The 22613-nt window shown below is 37.9% G+C and overlaps 1 protein-coding gene across 2 annotated transcripts in view; it reads right to left on the bottom strand.

The window, feature by feature from the left end:
• The window catches only part of PRRG1 (proline rich and Gla domain 1), an 84321-nt gene that overhangs the window by 9540 nt on the left and 52168 nt on the right, over positions 1 to 22613 (bottom strand). For both annotated transcript variants that reach the window (XM_028523054.2, XM_036017070.1), the window contains one exon: positions 18892 to 19052. In XM_028523054.2, coding sequence (XP_028378855.1) covers positions 18892 to 19052 — 161 coding nt within the window. The remainder of the gene's footprint in view (positions 1 to 18891; positions 19053 to 22613) is intronic.

Here is a 22613-nt window from a genome sequence, read left to right as displayed (position 1 = left end):
TTTTTGTTGACCCACTAAGTTGCTTAGTAGCATGTTCTTTAATCTCCACATATATTTTTTTATTTTTCCAGTTTTCTTCTCATAGTTCATTCCTAGCTACACACTATTATGGTCAGAAAACATGCTTGAGATAATTTCATTCTTTTTAAATTTGTTGAGACTTGTTTTGTGTCCTGATATCTGGTCTATCCTTGAGAAAGTTCTGTGTGCACTTGAGAATATTGTGTATTTTGTTGCTTTTAGAGGGAATATTCTGTATATATCTATTAGGTACCTCTGTTCTAATTGCGACTTAAGGCCACCATTTCTTTGTTGACTTTGTGTCTATCAGGGGTGTCCCACATTTTGGTGTATCTGCACCACACTGGAAGAAGAAGAGCTGTCTTGGGCCACACATTAAACACATTGCAACATGTAATCACACAAAAAAGTCTCATGTTTTAAGTAAATTTATGATTTTGTGTTGGGCCACAGGTTGGACACCCCTGAAGATGATCTACACACTGATTTAAGTGGGGTTTTAAAGTCCCCCTACTATTATTGTGTTGCTATGAATTTCTTCCTTTAGGTATGTTAATAGTTGCTTTACCTACTTTGGTGGTCCTATGTTAGGTATATACATAATGATAAATATTAGGTGCTATTGATGGATTGTCCCCTTTTATCATTATATAGTGCCCACCACTGGCTCTTGTTACCATTTTTGGCTGAAGTCTGTTGACTACTGTTTGCTTGGAGTATCACCTCCCATCCCTTTGTTTTCAACCTATGCTTGACTTTAGAGCTCAGGTGAGTCTCCTGAGGCAGAATGTAATAGGGTCTTATTTTTTAATCCATCTAGCCACTCTGTGACTTTGATTGGTGAGTTTGTTCAGCTTGCCTTGAGGGTAATTATTGATATATGAGGGCTTACTCCTGTCATTTTATCTTTTGTTTCATTTGCTCTATGTCTCCATTTTTTTTTTTTTCCTTGTGTTTCTTCCTGCCATTTCAGTGTGGTGATTTTCTATGATTTTTTTTCTGTTCCCCTCATTTTCATGGTTTTTTTTTGTCTCTTCTCTAGATCTTTGTTTTGTGGTTACCATGTGTTATATATAAAATCTCCCATAGATAAAATAGCCCTTGTTCTGCTGATAAGCATCTTATATTCATTTGCCTGTGCAGCTCTGTCCTTTTCTTCCACCCCTTTTATGTTTTTTTCTTATCGAATTGTTGTGAGTTCTTTAACAACTGAAATAGCTATAATTATTTTAATGTGTTTTTCCTTTAATCTTTATGTTAAACTTTAGTGATTAACATTGTATTCTGAAGGAGCTTTGCAGTTCTCTGATTCTCCCTATCAAAGTTTTGTGTACTTTTGCTTTCCATTTCAGGTACAAGAAGTACTTTCAACATTTCTTGCAAGGCAGGTCTGGTAGTAGTGTACTCCCTCAGCTTTTGTTTGTCATAGAAAGCCTTTATTTCTCCTTCATATCGGAAGGATAACTTTGTTGGATATTCTTAGCTGGTGGTTTTAAACTTTACACAGTTTGAATATGCCACCCCCTTTGTTCCTGCCCTATAAAGTTTCTGCTGAGAAATCTGCTGATAACCTAATGGGGGTACCTTTATAGGTTACTCAGTTTTTACCCTGGCTCCCTTTAAAATTCTTATCATTGACTTTTGACAATTTTAATATAATGTGTCTTGGAAGTCTTTTTACATTGAGGTAATTAGATGTTCTGTTAGCTATTATTTCTTTAAATAAGCTCTCTGCCCTCTTTCCCCCACTCCTTCTGGGATACCCATCTTCCTTATGTTGTTTTTCCTAATGGAATCGGATACTCCTTTTCGAGTTTCTTCATATTTTTAAGATGTTAGTTCTCTCTCCCCTTCTACCTGAATCATTTCTAGATTTCTAATTTTGAGTTCCCTTATTCCCATTGCTTTCTAATTCATTGTTCATCTCATTTCTTGAGTTCTTCAGCACCATAATTTCTGTTTGGTTCATTTTCAGAGTTTTAATCTATTTGGTAAAGTAATTATTGTGTTCATTAATTTTACTCCAGAGATCATTGAACTGTCTTCTGAATTTTTTGTAGTATGTTGAGTTTCTTTATGACAACTATTTTAAGTTATCTGTCAGATTGCAAATTCCTATGACTTTAAATTTATTTTCTGGAGGATTGTCAATTTCTTTTGGTCATACCATATCACTGTAGTTTTTCATGGTGCTTGATGAATTGTTCCTCTTCCAGCACATCTGAAGTAGTGAACAGCTTTCTGAGTTGATTCTAGCTACATTTTAGAGCTAGCACTTTCCACCCAACACTGCTTTTGCCATTGGCATTGACAATGCCCTCATTGCTGCTTGTGTCTCCAAGGTTGCTGATGCTTTGCTGCTGTTGGTGTTGCAGGGTTATATGTGCCACCATTGTTCCTGGAGCCTCAGGTCATAACCACAGTTGTTACTATGGGCACCAAGGTCTTGGTTGCAGCCCCTACTGCTTGGACAGTTGAGGTTACAGGCACTGCCACCATGGGGTGGTACCTGGGTTGTGGGCACTGCCATGATTCTTAGTACCTCAAGTCACAGGTACTGCTACTGCCAAGGCTTCCAGGTTCTTAGATGCAGCCCCTACTGCTAGGAAAGGCTGAGGTTGCAGTCACCACCACTGATTGAGGTGGGAATGGATCTTAGGTGCCACCGTGGTTCCTGGAGCCTCCAGTCATGGGCTCTGCCAATGCTGTTCCTCTGGTTCCATCCCCTTCATGAGGTCCAATCTGCCCACCTTCAGATATATGATCTCTCGGGCACTCTAGTGCAGAGAATCCTGTGTTAAGCTATGGATGTCCTACTGATTGTAAGTTAAAGGCAAGAAACAAAGGAAATGACTCACTTCTCCATGATACTGACATCACTCTGGGGAATAAAATTTTTAAACATATACTTATGGAGACCTACTCAATTTTCTTTTATCTGCAGAAGGAGATTTCTCCTATCACTTCCTAATCTTTTAGATCACCATCTGCTCCCCCCCCATTTAATCTCATCCAGGAAAACGAACAAGTATATTATTTCAAATAATTATATAATTCTAACCTTAGATGAACACATTAAAAAGTGGCTCTTTTATATTACCCATACCACCTTGGAATAATTAAACATCAATAATGCACATGAAAATGATTTTATTTTCGTGGTTGGCTGCATAATTAGATTTCTCTGGTTTTTTTGACATGCTGGAAATAAAAAATATACAGACTAAAAGAATATGACCAGATTTTTCTTTTGCATGTTTAAAAAGAAAGTCTAGACCAAAAGGAATTATAAAACCAGATTTTTACTTTACCTATAGTAAATCAATCCACACTCAGTAATGAAGGTATAATTACTATTTCCACTTGCAGATGAGGAAATGAAGGCCCAGAGATGTTACCTACTAATATACTCAAGGTCATTTAATACAAAAATGTTAGAGTTGGAATTTGAACCCGAGGCCTGGCATCCAAGCCAACTAAAAAGCAATCTACCTTAATGTATAAGACATTTTGAAGCTCTCTGGCTACTTTCCTAGAAAATTCAATCTGTCATGTTAAATTTTAGTCAAAAGTGAGCTGGCTCGGTTTATAAATTAAATATTTTCAATTAAAGTAACATTAATCTGAAAGAAAGGTACTTGCTGACAGATTTCTTTGGGAACTAGACTTATGTTGTTCTTTAGGTCAGAGAATCAGATGAAAATTCACTCGAAGTCAAGATTAATATAATTGTCATAAAAAAACTCAGCTTATATCTCCATAAGCTATTTAAAGAGTTCTTTATCTTACTTAAAGCAGGCAGGCAAAAGATACTCACGAAGAGCAAATGATTCCAAGACTTAATAAAGCAGTGTTTTAGATGGAATGAAAATTTGTGTAATGAAGAAAAAATCTCATTAAAAGTTCTCAGTAATTTTAGATCAGGCTAAAATTATACAAATAATAAATGTAATCTGAGTGTTCCAGAGAGGTCTGACAACCATTTGAGAGGGAAGAACTGCAAGAGGTAGATGTTCATCACAGTAGATGAGTTTTAGAACAAAATTCAGTATGTGCAGGATTCTATCACACAACATTAGTTGCTCTTTTATAAAATGTGTCTTTCTGTTTTGAATTTTCTCACTGCCATTTATTAGAATTTGAGTGACTCAAGGCCTGAAGGAGTACATTCAGAGTAGGGCTGAGAATGTTTTACAGTCTTTGATGAACTAGCTCAGAACCTACCCTGTGGAGTTTGGAAGTGGGTAATGTGTCAAGTTGTGCTGCTGAGGAGGGCCAGCAGCATTTATACCTAGTGCTCACATGGCTTCTCCCTTCCTTGAACAAGTATCACAGGAAAGGGAAGAAAAGGCTATCAGAAATGAGGGGAGAAATAAAACCACAATCCTAACTTGAAAAGTTGCCTAATTGAGAACAAGTTGGGGAATTCCAGCAAGAGGTTGTCCAAAAATTTTAAGATTCTTTAACAGGATGGAGTTCTGGGGAAAATGACTAGAGTGACACAAGTCACTTAACATCTTTGTGTTAACATACACAGAGTAGGAATGTATAGATATAACTTCTGAGTAAACAGAAAAATAAAACATTTGTAAATTACTATATAAGAAGGAAGGCATTATTTTGATAACTGCTACTAGGGTACAGACAAGTTGCTAAGAAACAATATTTATGCTAAGTATTGTGCCAATTCAATTTAGAAAGCTATATAGCTAGGGGATGAAGAAGAGGGTATGGTTTCATGTGTTTAAAAAATAATTATGGAGACTATTGCTTTGCAAGGTGGCACACAGCTTACATAAAGTAAAGCCTCTATAATGTAGCTATAATTATTTGGAAAATGTTAAGGTTTGAATTTAGTATACTTGAGTGGAGAATTGATAGCTGTACTGGCGTAAGAGGCAGCAGCAGGATTGTCAAATCCCAAAATATCCCTCATGACCACTATTAAAAAATTGACTGCTAAAAATTCATTCTTTTAGAGTTCTGGTATAAGACAGAAACCCTGAACCTAACTCTTCCCATGGACATACTGAATCTGCAGCTACATATGGAACAAATTCCTGTGGGAAAAAAACCAAGAATTACCTGAACAATTCCTACACATTGAGTGAAAGGAAAAAAAAAAAACACATTGAAGCAGGGAGGAGAGGCTGAGACAAGATCTTGCCATAAATCAAAACCCTGGTGCAGTGACCGCCAATCAGGAGGGAACTCAAAACCATGAGCTTCTCCCTGAGGAGCGAAGGATTTGAACCCCACATCAGGCACCGCAACTTTTAAGACCTGCCTAAGAGAGATGAGCCCCTAAAACATCTAGCCTTGAAAGCCAATGGGACTCATATCCAGGAGACCCATAAAGTTACAGCAAACTGAGAAATGGTTTTAAAGGGTTCATGTGAGCAGACTGTCCTAGCACTAGAAGCCAACTGAGAGGCACCCAGACTATGTGAAAGAGGTTTACTTGCTTACCTTCATATACCGGCCAGAGGGGAAGGCATTTAATTTAACACACATACTGAAATACTGAAATACTCCGAGGAATGGAGGACAGCAGCACCATCTTTGTACTCTCCCCCTGCTTTATTTCAGCTCATTGGTCTCTCCCAGATAGCAGCTTGTATCCTAGTCTTGCATCCTGATTTTTGCAGCTGTCACCCAGTGGTCACATGGTTCTGGTGGCCAGCAGGGCTTATGCTCATAGATCCTATAGGACTGTAACCAATGAGAGAAAATGTTCTTAACCAGCTACCACTCTCAGGGCACAGCAAGACTCTACAGCAGGGGAGTCAAACTCATTTTCACCAGGGGCCACATCAGCCTCGAGGTTGTCTTCAAAGGGCAGAATGTAATTTCAACTCCTTAACAGTTAAGGAGTAGTTATAGTTATACAGTCCTGAAATTATTAGTTTGACACCCCTGCTCTACGACTGAGGTGCTAAGTCTTTCTGTGAAAAAGGCCAATTAGCTTATCTTAATAGCTGCAGCCTGAGGAGCAGGCTTCTAATTAAACACACACCTAAGGGCTGCCTGTAATCAAGCAGAGGGCAGGACATTACAAAGAAAGGAGAATTCAGTAAAATAAAAAATATAAATAAAACCAAACATAGATTCTTTGAGATTAAAAAACAGTAAACCTCTAGACACTGATCAAGAAATAGAGAAAAGACACGAATTACCACTATCAGTAATCAGAGAGAAGACATTACAATAGATCATGAAAAGGGAACAATATTGCTATGACTGACTTAAACTAATTATGATTTACCTCTAGCAATTGGGTATATTAAAACTGGGCATATTACAACTGGGTATATTATTAGAAATTGGGATTCTTTTAGTGAGAGGAGGGTAAAATGGTTTTTAAATCAGTAACCAACAGTGTCTGCCACACTGCTCATCATTAGCAACTTAGAATATATTAATTCAGGCAATCACTTTCTTTTCTTCCCAAGAATACTGGTGGTAGGGCAATCCATAAACAAACTGCAATGAGCACAGGACTTCTAGGATAATGCAAGTAACACAATGTAGCATGGTCACTGTATGCTTTAGAGGGTTGTAGCATGGTCAAAGCAAAAGCAAATAGAATGGTGTATGCTGGAACAAAGTATCTTTTTGTGGTAAACTGAGGAATACTAAAATCTCTAGTAGGTAATTACTTATCTTTGTTTTGTCTAGAGTTTGCCCTAAATTTTAATATTTTAAAATAGAAAACAGCAAAGTGGAATGTAACAGTTTTAATGAAAAACTAATATAAATTCTAGGTTTATGGGGAGTTATTATTTTTATTAGCTTACCTCATTTTAGTTATTAGTATGCACCTGGATCCTTATAATATATAAAAATGTATCTCTGTAGAACTGAAAAGTTTCATGAACTTTTCACAGAACTAATCCTTTATCATCTCCTCTACCTCTTCAGACATTATTCTAGAATTATAATGAAACCTCATCAGTTTATTTAGCCTAAAGATAGTTCTCTTGAAAATGATTTCACCATCAAACCAAACAAAATTGTCTGAAGGTTCAAAATTGTCTAAAAGTTCAGGTTGTCACTTCTCTGATAACAAGAAATCTCAGCCTACCTCTATATTTCTTCTTCATTGGCTCAATTATATGGCAAGTTCTAATAAGTTTTCTTCTCTTCAAGACATCCTGCCATATCCAAGTGAGTCATCTACATGGTATGATGCTCTTGAGTACTAGATTAGGAATCAAAAGCCAGGAGTTCCAATTCCAGTTGGAAATAGGGCACATCATTGGCCCTTTTGACACTCACAATGTTTGCCTAAAGATGGAAAGAAAATTGCCTGCTTTGCTTGTCCCAATTTGTGTTGTACCAAAGCATTTTAAAACAGTAAAAATAATGCAGCTAAGTGTGGGTGAGTACCAGCACCCAATGTTTTTATTTCAATCATAACTGGGCTTGAATAAGTACACTGTGATGTGCCTTTATAATAACTAAATAATAACCAGCATAAGAAGTCTAGAAGGAAATCGTTCTATTGTACAAACCCTGGCATAACCATCACCAGTTAAATTAGGAGAGAACTATGTTCAATGCAGAGAAAGAGGAGGGAAGACATTGAATTAGGAGACTGGGTCCCATTTTGGGCTGCACCAATCAGTAACTTGCTATGGGAAAAATGTGCAAATCAACAACTTCTCTGGGGCTGTTGTTTGCGGAAAGAAGAGCTTGACCTATTTGGTTTTTATGGACACTATCAGTTAAAAGATGAGTGGGGCCTATCCTATCAGTCTTTCTTCAACAATGAAATGGAAAGAAAAATCAGCCTTTAGTCTATTCATGATGGGCAGTGATTGGTATCAAATATTAGTTTTGGGAATGAGATAATATCTTAACATTCAAATGATAATGCTATTTTAAGTTATGACATTAGAGCAACCCTCTAAAGCATACAATTCAAGAAAAGGCAGATGTTGGGAACCGCCCTGCCTAGTTTCAGAAGCTGTAATCCCCCCACGGCTAAGGCTGAGTGAGCAACATTTGGACCATAAGCCACTAAGGAGACAAAGCTTATTTCCTGGCAGGAGCGCTGCTTCTGCTCCTTTTACTTCACCCTGCCTGGCCCCCAATGTTTGATCAGTTAGCCAAGGATGGGTAAGATTCCCCAAGGGGGAATGATCTAAGACAGGCACGATCACAGGAAGGCCCCAGGGAAGGTCTTGGGGGGCTATAGCAAAAGGGGGTGATGGACCCTCACCCCTCGGCTTTGACATAGCCTGAGTCCTCATTCTGTCTGTGAGAAGTCTCTTAATCTCTTGTCTGCCTTACTTACCCTGCCTGACTGAAGCCTGAAACAATTACAGAGGGTGGTGCAGCCCTGTGCTGGAAAGGGTAGGTTTCACGGGGTGATCAGGCCTGAGAAAGAATACATAAACTCCTGTGAAACTTGCTTTGCTAAGAACGCTCTCAACTAAATTATAAGGGTCTGAGCAGGAAATGAGTTTGTTTCCCAAAGTTTTATAGCCCTTTAGCTAATAGACCCTGACTCAGAATAAGACCTCGTAGTTCTTTGTATACTATCTATGGTATGATCCTTACTGCCTGACAATGATTAATGAGCTTTACCTGCATTCCTGTGCAAATTGAAAGTCAATAAAAACCTGTCAAGGCAAGGGTCGAGGCACTCTCCTCTTGAGAGAGTGGCCAGGCCTCTCTGAGGTGGTCTCCCCTTGAGTGAGTAGCCGTGCCGTCCCTTTTCCTCCACAGGACTCGGTAGTCCCTGTGAATGTATCTCGTCTCATCCATAATGCTGTGGACACTGTGGGCTGGTGTCCACGTCAGACAGAGCCCTCTTTGCTCTGCTGGTTGCTGTATGTGTAGTGGGAGAATAAATCTATTTCAGCTCGATGGCACCTAAGACCTAGGGCTGACTATCATAAAGTTCTAATTTCCTTTGTCATTGATTTTATTGTACCTTCAAAGTGGCTAAACTGGATTGTATTTCTACAGTTACTGGTATTCCAACTATGAGAGCCACCCATGGTCAGAAGCCTTGCCCTGGAGGGACTATGCCCTTACACTGGGGGAAAGAACCAGTGGCAGTACCAGTATTAAAGGAATCAGCAGCTACCCACTGTAAAAGAAATTGATTTCAAGTAGTGGTCCCATCCAGATGGGAATCTCTGAGGAATAGACAGGAGTAGTGACTGGTTGCTGTATTTTATCAACTATACCATGGATTGAATAGCATACTGTTTCTATGTATTAAAAAAAAAAGAAGAAAAATATGCTTTCAACCAATCCATGACATGTCAGTGATTGTAAGCTGTACCTCAACTTCAGACAACTTAAAATGTGAATAAACGATCAGAAAATCGATGAAATATGGTGATACTTATTAGGTTTTGTCATCCACGTGCCTGAATATCAAAGTAGCTACTTTTTGCCCTGGCCTGTGTGGCTCAGTTGGTTGAAGCATCATCCCATAAACCAAAGGTTGCAGGTTTAATTCCCAGTCAGAGAACATGCCTGGGTTGTGGGTTTGGTCCCTGGTATAGGCATGTGTGAGAGGCAGCTGACTGATGTCTCCCTCACATTGATGTTTCTCTCCCTTCCTCTCTCCCTCCCTTCCTCTTTCTCTAAAATCAGTAAGCATGTCCTCAGGTGAGGATTTTTTAAAAACCAGCTACTTTTTTTTTTACTATTCCTATTTATATTTTTGGTAATTTATTTGTGGCCACAGCAGTCTATGGTATTATGTACATTGATAGGAAACATTAATAAAGAAAAAAATTGGCATTTTCTGTTGGATAGTGTGTCATTTAACAACACTCTAGGCTCATCCTAGAATGGGTGCTTTCTGATTTTTTTCTTTGTTTCTTTTCCTTTTTTGGAGACATGGGTTTAGTGTATTAGGGTAAGGAATGTAATTCCTTGGGTTAACAGGTCGACAAATCCCTGTTCTCTGAATTCACAGGTAACCCCTTCCTAGCATGTTATAGGAGGCATGTGACATATTTCAGAGAACAGGGATTTTTCAGAGAAAAATAGAGTCATTAAACATTTACCAAGCAAAGTTGCTGATCCAGGGTGATCCTCAAGTCCCAATTTGAATGTGAAGGTTTTATTCTCATCAATCCTACTGACCAACTACAGCTCACTGTTGGATAATATGAACCATTTCTAACAATGGCAGTACTGTCCATAAAGTAGTCAAGCATCCCAAAGCAGCAGCACGGTGGCTGACAGGGCCACCAGGATCACTAATGCACATGATAGGTTGGCTTGTCACACTTTCATAAATTCAAAGTTACTGTTTATCCCTAAGAGTCCAAACTACTGAGGGGAGCTCCAAGAAAGCCATTTGTAGGGTACTGCCTATTCATTCCCTGAGTAGACATCCACTTAGCTCCTGATCCCCCTCATGCCCACATAAAGGGCAGGGTACATTTGAAGAAAAGTAAGGTAGAGAGTGGTATCAACAATGGAGCAGATCCTTTCCAAGGATTAAAATGAGGTGTCCAAATTTCCCATAGGTTAGATGGATACTGTGGAAAACTTCAGTCGTGTTGCTGCTACTCTGCCCCAGAGGGCTGTTTACCAGGCAAAGAGCCCCAAAAACAAGGAAGTGAGGTTTGTGTATCAGAATAGGAGCCAGATGGGGAATAAGGGAAAAGAGGCCTACACAAGTCATAACTCTTATTCCTAGAACTGTGTTGTGAGGAGGCTTCTTCTAGGACCCCTTGAACATGGTGCACCTTCCAACCAACTTGTAATTAGACCCACCAAAGAATTAGTTTACAGCCATGAAGGGGCTATAGCGATACCAGTTAAGTAAGAGACATCTGTCCCCTTTCTGTTTTCTTTTCCCCAGTCCTCAAAATACCAGAGGAGAGAAAAAATGGGAGGGGGTAAGGGATAAAGAGCAGATCATGCCTCTTTCCTCACTACATGATCCTAAGGTCAAGCTTTAGCAGAAACTGGAGGAATGGAGGAGGAAAAGGTGAGCATAAAGTAAATCCAACACTAAAGTTTTGAATGGAAGAGAGTGTATAGGTGTTTTTATGCCCAAAATGCCTGGAAAGGTATGAGATTTGCCTATTTCTAAGGAATAGAAGTTTAAACTGTCAAAGCAGAGTGGCTACACAAGGCAAAGTCTTTTAGACACATGACTCATCATCTATGTGACCTTAAACTCTAGTGCGGTACTGCAGTGGAATCCTTGGGATTTGACCAGATCCATTAGAAGAACTCTGGAAAATTAATTCTAACAGGGAGCACTGGTGAAATCTGAAATTCTGCATGTGTCTTCAGTGCAATCATGGGTAAACAGCAGCATATTTGGGAGGTGAAACAGGGCTTCACTAACTAGACAATGCTGTCCACAATATGCAGAGTTATATCAAAGCTATGTTGCAAATGATTCTACAAGTGACAAAAAATGTGCCCGTCCATCCCACAGTACTCAGTCTCTGAGAACAGGTCTGAAAAAAGTAAACTGGCAGTGGGAGAGAAAAATGGATGAGGTAACTTCAGGTCAAGGTTCACAGAATGCTGGCATGAGCAGGATAGATCCACCTGGAGCCAAGTCTACTGCTTAGGGGAATACATAGGTTAAAACTCTCCAAGTTAAGTTACTATCATAACCTGAAAAGAATAACTGAGATTACATAGGATTTATAATATACAAAAGGGCCCAACTGCCACAGAATAAAGTTCACCACTAATTTAAAAACAGTATCAATATATAATCAATAAAAATTTACTTTAAATAATCACATAATGGACAAAGTGATGCCTGCCTGTAGAAGTCAGACCTTCCTCACGTCTTCGCAGCTCAGAATACCAATTGCATAAAATAACATACTTTGGCCCTGTTTAACTTATTGTCAAAAGATCCTAAAAAGAAATAGTGAGAAAGCCTGTGGGAGCCCCAGGAAACCACCTCTATATGGATGAAGGGAAACTTCATATTTGGCCCCTCCCCTAGGAGGGTCAGGGATGGGTCTAGGGAAGAGAAGGTATGGGAAGACTTGAATGGAAATGCATCGAGTATGGCTGGGAGGTGGCCACAGTGTTGCCCCATGTTTGCCCATCCCCGTATGTCTATGCTCAGACTCAGCTCCCACCTCCCTTCCTTCCTGAATTCCCTCATCCCTCAAAGGCCAAAGTTCTGAATCAGTGGCTAGAGTACTATCAATGGATCCTGAGAAGCTAAGTGAAATGGGAATTTCTCTAACAATGACAAAGAGTCTGAGTTTCTGCCTGCAAGAGCAATGAGTAATCTCTAGGAAATTAGTGACCAACTTTTAAATACCTCAGACTGTGAGCATCTCTTGAGCATCACTATCTCTACCCAAAAGCGTTGACATGCTAGTTCCTACCAAGGGCTCAGAACAGAGATTTTCAATGTAGCTTTTGTAACATGTCCTTGTATGAAGGGGCACTGCATATCTCTTTCAACAATTTCCACAATAAACAAATTTAAATGGCGACACTTTGGAACGAGAGGTATTATCTAAAAAGGAAATCTCAGGACTAGATCTAAAATGCTTGGATATTATTAATTCAGTTTCTAAAATGCAACAGCTTGGGGTGGAGTAGAGAATTGAGTGCAAAGGGAATAAGATAAAGACTAGGGATGATGCACTGAGACAGGAAAGCCATCCATAACCCCAGAAATAGCACCTACTGAAAAGCTTTTTGAGTATTCTAATGAAGCAGTTTTAGTTAAACCACTTGCTTTACAATGTAACAAAATGTTACCTGCTGATTACCTACATTAAAATCTCCAAGACTCATCAACAAAGCAGGTTCCCTGGCTCCATAGAGATCTGTGGACCCTGGAATGTGCATTTTTTAAAATAAACTTTTCTATTCTGGAATAAATTTAGATTTATAGCAAAATTGCAAAGATACTACAGAGCATTCCCCTGTTCCCCTCATCCAGTATCTTTTAATGTTAGCATCTTACACTGGGATGGTGCATTTGTTATAATTAATGAACCAATAGTGGTCCATTGCTATTAACAACAGATGTCACTAACTAGTGGCATCTAATTCCCACTAATGACCTTTTGTTCCAGAATCCAATCCCCATTGCATTTATGGGGATTAATCATCATGTCTCTTCAGTCTCCTCTGGTCTATGACAGTTTCTTAGTCTTTTCTTCTTTTCATGGCCTGGACAGTTCTGCGGAGTCAAGTATTTTGTAGAATGTCTCTCAATTTGGATGTCTCTGGTAATTTTCCCACGATCCCCCTGAGATCACGCTATGGGGTTTGGGGGAAAAATTGCCACAGAAGTGAACTACCTTCTTATTACATGCTATATATGACTTATCACTGATGATACCAACCTTAATCACCTAGTCAAGGCAGTGTTTGCCAGTTTTCTCCACTGTAAAATTATTTTCTCCCACTTTCTATACTATATTCCAAGGGTGTCAAACTCATTTTCACTGGGGCCCACATCAGCCTCGCAGTGGTCTTCAGAGGGCTGAATATACTTTTAGGACTGTGTAAATGTAACTACTCCTTAACTAGGGGCAAGGAGCTTAGCGCTGCCACTGGGTATAAACAAGGTGCTGGGCCGTATAAAACAAGGTGGAGGGACAGATTCGGCCCTCAGGCCTTGTGTTTGCCACCTGTGCTCTATTCTTCAGAAGATCATTAAATCCAAGCTTCACTCATAAGAAACAGAGAATTAAGCTGTGCCTCCTGAGGAGAGGAAAATTTACATACATAATTTAGAATGCTTATTTACTGTAGAATTGTCTCTTCTCTTCATTCATTCATTCATTCATTCATATTCTTAGGGGCTCCTGTATTTATTGTATGCTTTGGGTTATAATCCAACACTATAATATTATAATCCAATACTTAAATTTATATTCATAAATATTATAATCCAATACTCAAATATTATACTCAATACTCAAATCCAGCTTTGGCCATTGACCATTCTTCATTTCTTTGAGCACTTCCTTCCTTTTCTGGTACTACAATATTCTCTATTTCATCTTGTATTCTTCTTGTCCCAGGTCTAGAATCAGCCATTTTCCCAAAGACTTTCAGTTTCTTTTATTGTGGAATGGTATTAGAAACCCAGATCTGGGCACTGAATGGGACTACAAAGTTTTGATAAGCAGCAAACTGATTTTTATGCCCTCTAAATTTTGAGGACAGCCATTTTGGAGAGGCAAGCACAAATAAAGTAGAAATAATTTGTAAAGGAAAATTCTGAAATTGTTTCTAAACATTATGCTGTTTTCTTCATGTTAGTTCAACAGTAAAAGTTCCCAAATGCAAAGAATCCTCATGGACCCATAGAGAAGAGAGAAAACAATGGTAGAAATAAAAAAAAAAAACATTCCAAAATAAAGTGGCTCTAGTTCAGCACCTAAAAAACTAGAACAAAATATATGTATTGAATACTTTTTCTGCTTCAGGCACTAAGCTAAGTGCACAGCCCAAACCAAATGCTGTAGGTTATAATTTCTCCCTTTAAAAAGATGCAGAAATTGAGGGTCAGAAAGGTGAAAAGTTTCACAAACAATACAGTAGTCAGTAGGTGGCAGAGCTAAGACACCAAATCAAGTCCACTCGATTCTCAAAGCAGAGGATTTTGCCAAGGCATTCTGCTAACTATGGCTTATATAAGCTTTTGTGTGTATGTCTGCTGTCCCTACCAGATCTCAACTATTGCAGGCAAGTGTCAGCTTATTCATTGTTGTATGTCCTGTGTGTGCTACATAGTAGGCACTCAGCAGATGTCTGAAAGCTGACCAAATTTCTACAAGGTAAAAATGAGAACTGCAAAGTACAATACATTTTCTCCCACTGTATAACATAATTAAATTTTTGTTCCAAATTAGATAAAAGTTTACAAAAAAACTCCAACACATTATATTGAACACAAACTTCTAAATTCACACAGTCCAGATTTAGGGATGATGAACATACATATGTATGAGTACATCTCTGTGTGATAAATTTCAGTAAACCAAAGAAAAGTAAATAAGTAGTCTTAAGAGTTGAAAGAAAATCCCAAAAGCCAATCATTTTCTTCATTGCTGGGATTAATCAAGCATGAACTTCAAAGGTGAAACTTCATGGTTCAATGCTTAACACAGAACAAGATCCTTTTTAATGTATAACAAACACTATTCTGAACTAGTTGTTTTGAAGTAGATTAAGGATCAGAATGCCACTTCTTTTACACTTAGGAGACTAAAAGCCCTTGGGCGTACCTTATTGTCAATGGTATGGATTCAATGGCATAAAGCACACTCAGATGATAGGGTTTAAACCACAAATAAGAGAAGAAACAAATAATAAAAAAACTAAATTAACTCCACATCAGCTAACTTGAGAACAAGTTTTAAATGACTTCTAATGAATTGCATGTACTTTGTGATAGGCCAATCCATTTGATCATTCCTTCATTGCTTCATCAAATATTTACTAATTCCTATTATGTGCCAGCACTGTTTCATATACTGAATACCATAGCTATGAACAAAACAGACAAGAAATGATGCTGTCATAGAGTGAACAGTTCTGGGGGGAGAGCAACAATGAACAGATACAACAAACAGATAGATGTCAGATGGTGCTAAGTACTGGAAAGAAAAAGAATTCACAGGAGGGGCAAAGGTTGCCACTTAAAGTAGAACAAATGAAAGATGGTGGCTTCTAAAGTGTTAACAAGTAGGAAGACTGAGAAGTAGCCAGTTTCTAAATATATTTTCATGTTAGAATTAACACTATTGGCAGGTGGGGTATGGGATACAAAAAAGGGAAGAGTCAGGGATGACAACAAGATTTAGGGCTTAGCAAAAAGATGGATGGACAGTTGCCACTTATTGAGATCAGGCTGTGGTAGGAGCAGATTCTGGGGAAAGGGACCCAAATCTGTCTATGTTTAGTTTGAGAACCATATACAGTTCAAAGAGTAAATGCTTAGTAGTCAGTCATACAGCTCTGCAGTTCATGGTAGTTCTCCAGGATATAAATAAATTTGGGGGTTATTAGCATTTCAAGCCCTGAGAGTAAGAAAACTCACTGGGGAATGAGTAGAGAAAGAGCAGAGTATCAAGAAATGAGGTGGTTGCTGGAGCAAGGTGTGGTGAAGAGTTTTTTTTCCTAAAATGTATGAGGATAATGAAAATGAGTCTATAGAGAGGAAAAGATGATGCTGGAGAGTGCAGAGAACTGCCTGAGCAATTGCTGAAGGAGTAGTTTCAAAGACTGCTGAAGTGCAGCACCCAGTCTCTGCAGGCAAGAAAGGATACATAGAAGCATTGAGATGCATAAAGGCCAGAGAGGTAAGCATTGAAAATATTGTTCACCTTGAGAGTCAATGATAAAACTAACTCAAGCAATGAAAGAGGTCAGTAAGGTAATAAGATATACAATTAACACAAAACCAACAGCTTGCAAAACACATGTCTGAAAATGGATTTGCATATAAAGAACTCTCAAAACTCAATAATGAAATAAAATAAGCCAATTAGAAAATAATCAAGAGTGGCTGCCAGAGATGGGAGGTGGGGGATGGAATATATGATTCCATTTATATAACATTCCACAATGGCAGAATTATAGAGGTGAGTTAACAGATTAGTGATTATCAGAGGTTAGGGATAGTGGGTGGGGGAAAGGGTGTGTGGCTATTAAGGAAGGAACTAACTATATATATAGTGTCAAAACTTACCAAACTGTGTACATGAAATATATATGGTTGATGGTATGTCAATTATAATTCAATAAGATTTTTTAAAAATCAATAGTTTACACAAAAAATAACCGGTTAGAATATATCATGGAAAAGAACATCCCATTTACAATAACAACAGAGCAATACTTAACCAACCTAAGAAATGTACAAAACCTTGAGCTCTCAAACCTAGAACTCTTTCCTCTTACTCCTGGGTCCTTCTTTATCAATTAAGAGACCAAGCCCCCTTTCTTTAAAACTTCTGCAATAAAATATTATTTCTGTAATAAAATCTGATGGCCCCCTACCACATGTGACATCCCTTGTTTAGCATCTAGTATTATTTACATGGTGCATAGGAATGGATCTTCACATAATGGATACCTGTTAATGTAACTTACAGCTGCAGAGCAGTTCTATAGAAATTATACCTCTGGTGTGTGCTTTCCTATCCCTGTTCTCCTTAAATAGCATGCAGACTAGAGTAAAGAGAGGTGAAGAGGAATATTCTCACCTCTGAGTAGGAAGAGGTGGATGAGTAGGAAGAGGAGTTCAGGTATGTCTTTTCTTTGTAGGAGACATAAAATGTTTTAAAGTAGTGTCAGCATCTATTAGCTTACTTCATACTTTCTCTCTGATTAGGCAGAGTAAGGGAATGATGTTATCTATCACTTTCCCTGAACAAAGCTTCCTGTGAAATAAATGCTTCCCCTTGCTAAGATGACAAGTCTCAGTTCAGCAGAATCCTATGGAAAGGGGACCTGCAAGACAGACCAACCTATAGGGACATGAATCTAACCTTCTTACCCACACAGTATTTTTAGTTAGATGCCACTTTCAGAGTTCTTCACAAGGGAAATTTTTAATTGCTAGCAATGTACACCATTTGTGAATACAGATTTCAAACATACATCTAAAAGGTAGGTAAATCTGGGACAGTTCTATTTTTAGTTTTTGGAGGAAATTCCATACTGTTTTCCACAGTGGCTGCACCAGTCTGTATTCCCAGCAACAGTGCACTAGGGTTCCCTTTTCTCCACATCCTCTCAAATACCTGTTTGTTCATTTGTTTATGTTGGCCATTCTGACCTGTGTGAGGTGGTATCTCATTGTGGTTTTAATTTGCATCTCTCTACTGGCTAGTGATGCTGAAAATCCTTTCATATGTCTCTGGGCCCTCTGTTTGTCCTCCTTGGAGAAGTGTCTGTTCAGGTCCTTTGCCCAATTTTTAATTGGGTTGTTTGTCTTTCTGGAGTTGAGTCAGATGAGTTCTTTATATATTTTGGAGAACAAACCGTTGTCCGAGGTATCATTGGCAAATATGTTCTCCCATACAGTTGGTTCCCTTTTTATTTTGCTGATGTTTTCTTTAGCTGTAAAGAAGTTTTTTAATTTGATGTAGTTCCATTTGTTTATTCTTTCCTTTATGTCCCTTGCTCTAGAGGACATATCAGCAAAAATACTGCTGTGTGGAATATCTGAGATTTTCCTACCTATGTTTTCCTCTAGGACTTTTATGGTATTATGACTTACAGTTAAACTTTTATCCATTTTGAGTTTATTCTGGTGTATGGTGTAAGTTTTGCTGGGGATATACCCTAAGAATCCCGAATCACCAAATCAAAAGAACTTCTGCACCCCTATGTTCACAGCAGCGCTATTTACAATAGCCAAGTGCTGGAAACAGTGTAAGTGCCAATCAGAAACTGAGTGGATCACAAAACTGTGGTACATTTACACAGTGGAATTCTATGCAGCAGAAAGAAAGAAGGAGCTCCTACCTCTTGCAACAGCATGGATGGAACTGGAGACTATTATGCTAAATGAAATAAGCCAGTTGGTGAAAGACAAATACCATATGCTCTGACCTATAAGAGGAATCTAATGGACAAAATAAATAAATGAGCAAAATAGAACCAGAGGCATGGAAATATGGAACAGACTGACAGTGGCCAGAGGGGAGGGAAGAGAGTGATAATGGTGGAAAGAAGGGGAAGGGACTAGTAAAAGGACAAGTGTGAATGACCCATGGACATGACAACAGTGTGGGATTGACTGTGGTAGGGATGGACTGGGCAGAGGAAGACAAAAGGGGAAAAATTGGGACAAATGTAATAGAATAACAATTTTTTTAAAAAGTAGGTAAATACGTGAAAAATTTTAAAAATGCTTAGTATACTTACAGTTTTTTCATTATTTTCAAAAGCTTCTCTTGCTTCTTCGAATGTGCAGACTTCTTCTTTGCATTCACGTTCAATGTTGCCCTGTCTTATTTCTTCAAAAAGTCCATTTGCTCTTGGGTAGCGTTTTAGTACTGAATTGGCTTTTTCTCCAGTGACGAAAACTAAAAAGAAATATAATAATAAGCATAAAATTATAATAGAAAAACATGTGGAAAGTTAATATACAAGATGAAAACTGCTAGATGCTCTTTAGAAAACAGAGCCAACATCCTAAACCACTTTCTGTGAGTCAGCAATGAAGTAATATTTCCATTTAGCTCCAAACCACCACATCTGCCATCTTCCTCAACCTATGAGTATGTCCTTTCAGTAGCAGTTGCCCTGGGCAGGGACAGTGACATAATTAACTATGTTACATTCAGACTTCAGCAGATCCCTGCCAACATGGGTGTTTAAATATAGTAACAATGATAACCACCACTCATAACTATTAATAAGTAGATACCTCCAGGCACTCTGCTGTTACACAGCAGCAAGCAAATCAAAACCCAGTTTCTAGACCATCAGTCTTTGTCCCTAACTACAAACAAATGAAATTCCGATTGACCAGTAATATAAATCCAGAGGACCCTTACTTGTATGAAAATGAAGAGGTGACAAAACAATGTCAAGAAATTAAGATAAATTTGGTCATAATCCATTCCAAGGAACACTAATAATAATTTTGTTCTAAATTCACTTAAGTTAAATATATTGTGACCTTGAATATATTTCAACCCCATTTCACTGTCCTTCAGAAAAAGAAAATTCTGCATGACTTATGGAGGCATTTCATATAAACATTCAAAATGTACATTTATGATACCCAATAAAATAAAAATGTGAGAGCTATATGCACAGTTATGGGGAATTGCTTTTATTTTATATACAGATTCATTTAAAACTATAGTTCAATTACATTTTTCTAAAAGTGTCATGCTGGGGGCATGATGGGGTAAAAATGGAGACAAATGTACTTGAACAACAATTAAAAATAAAAAAAAATAAAAGTGTCATGCTTCTTTGCAGAGATAAATACAATGCTACTAGAAATTAATCTCCATTAATGCAAAGAAATTAGAAAATTCCCTAATCTGATAGTCTTCTGACACAGGCAAAGGCACATTACAGATCCTTCAATGTTTTAAAAACAGACTGACAGCTGCCGGATGGGAAAGGAAGGATGGGATGAAAGATGGTAAAGGGATTAACCAAACAATATTTCTGTACAACCCATGGACAGGGACAACAATATGGGGATTGACTTAGAGAGGGAGAAGGGTGGGGCTGGGTGGAGGTGGGGAAAGGGAGAAAAAGTTGGAACAACTGTTACAGCATAAACAATAAAAAATGTAAAAGAAAACACGTACTTTGCAAAGAACATCTTGAAGTAAATGAAAAACACTAAGTGCTCTTTTTAAAAGAGCAACAAATAAAATAGAAGTAAATTTAAGGTTTACCTCATTATAGAGATGTGCCTTTCACTTTATACAAGATATGGATTTATTACTGAGGATTCTTTAAGTTTAAAGTATCCACATTGGTACCAACTAGATGGCACCTATACTAGGTTAAAAGTTATGGCCTTCCATAAGTGTTGCCTTCCTTCTGTATCTCAGAAAGGTAACCATCTATCAAAATCAATCATAAGAATGATAAAATATCATTAGAAGAAATGTTAAAAATAAAAATTATGGTAAGTGCTATGAAGGAAACTAAAATGGTACTACTGAGCTGAAGAATACCAGTGGAATTATCTAGCAGTGCTTCTCTCAGTTTAGCAGTATCAGAATTCCCTAGAGGACTTATTATCACCAAGACTGCTGGGCCCACCACCCAGAGTTTCTAATTCCATAGGTCTGGGTGGGGCCAACAAGTTGCATTTCTAATAAGTCCCCAGGTAATGTTGATGCCACTGGTCCTACTGACCACAGTTTGAGAACTACTACCTAGGAGTCTGGCTGGGTAACTGGGTAGCTAAATTGGTTAGAGTGTTGTCCCAAAAGGCCAAGGTTGTGGGTTTGATCCCTGGTCAGGGTACATACAAGAATCAACTACTGAATACATAAATACACGGAACAACAAATTGACCTCTCTCTCTCATCAATTAAAAAAACAAACATGGAGAACCACTACCCAAATGTGAGTTCCTTAGGAAACTAGTTCTGAAGGAAGTATTTAGAGAATGCTGGGATTAACATATTTAAAAAGGTATTTTACTGTATGAGTTTTGAGGTCCATAATGTATATTTAATATATATTTATAAATCTCCAGAAAAGGAACATGACACATGCATTTGTCACATTTATTTGACTATAGCACCTTTTTTAAGGGACATTACACTGAATTAACAACTACCTAGCCATTGGTCTTATTTGTGCCCTCTAAAATGACAACTCTCTCTCTCTCATATATATATTTATCTATCTATCTATCTATCTATCTATATAAAATGAGGCCAACGAACACATAAAGACAGTAACTGATTTCCCTTGGTTCTTCTATTTTCCCGAATAAACATGTCTATTCCCTTCATTTATTGGTCATATAAAATGTATAGGAGTCTTTGTGTCAGCTTTATCTCATAAAATACAGTATCCTACACTGACTGCAGTACTCTAAGTGTGGTCTGACAAGTTCAAAACAGATCAGGACTATCTGCTTCCTTGTTATAAAACACAATAGATATGTCAATGCAGTCTAAGATATCCCTGGCTTTGGGGACAGTTTTCCTGAAGATAAACCAAATAATGTATTTTGTGCTTTTAAGACAAAAAAAAAAAAAACTATCCTAAGAGAAAATAATGTTCTTATATGCTATCTACATGGAAAAAGAGAATCAAGGAATGTAGCTAACTCTTGTAACCAGAAAGCAGGCTAATTCAGGTTAAGCCACTAAAAAGTAATGTAGCAGGACACAGACCTTCTAAATCCCAGCCTATTGAAATTACCAAGGCCATCCTACAAACACCTTTGGTGTATTTCTTATACTGGGAGGCAAGATAATATATTAGTGAGAACTCTCATTAGAATAAGCTGGCAAGTAGATTTTATCTCACTTGCCAAATCTGGTCAATTAGAAGACACCACCTGGAGTAAGAATTTGAGTAATAGGAAAGATACTGTTATAGATTAGTTATGTCTGCCATATAATATGGAACAGGAAGTTCTGGCTAGTATTCACCAATCCTCATCGAAGTAATACATAAATCTAATGGATGACAACAGAATTAGGGTATTTTTAATGTGGACACAAAATAAAGGGGGAAGTAGCAGCTTGGACCTATAGGATATGATTACATTATCTATTTCTAAAACATGAGGCAATTTCCATGATGCAAGGCTTGTGTTTGGGCTTCTAAAATTAAACCAGTGATGTTTGAAACTAAAGTTCATCACTTTCCTCTGCTTCCTCCCCATCAAATTGTATCAGCCCACACAAGGTAGCTCTTTGTCCACTACACCCACCGTCTGGAACCATGTGTATGCCTTCATCAGAGATTACATGATGTGACAAGTAGTATACAAAATGTGAATGTACTTTGAAAACACAACACTGAATGTTATTCAAAATATGTACATGTATTTTTCTCATTAAAGAAAATAAAAACAAACTTAACTGTTTTTTTTTTAGACACAGTTAGGGAACATCCTTAGTAAATATGTAAAATCTAAAAGTGAT

Source organism: Phyllostomus discolor, chromosome X, assembly GCF_004126475.2.
Source record: "Phyllostomus discolor isolate MPI-MPIP mPhyDis1 chromosome X, mPhyDis1.pri.v3, whole genome shotgun sequence".
NCBI lineage: Eukaryota > Metazoa > Chordata > Mammalia > Chiroptera > Phyllostomidae > Phyllostomus > Phyllostomus discolor.
The sequence above is the reverse complement of the archived record's forward strand: the minus strand, read 5'-3'. Positions and strand labels throughout refer to the sequence as shown.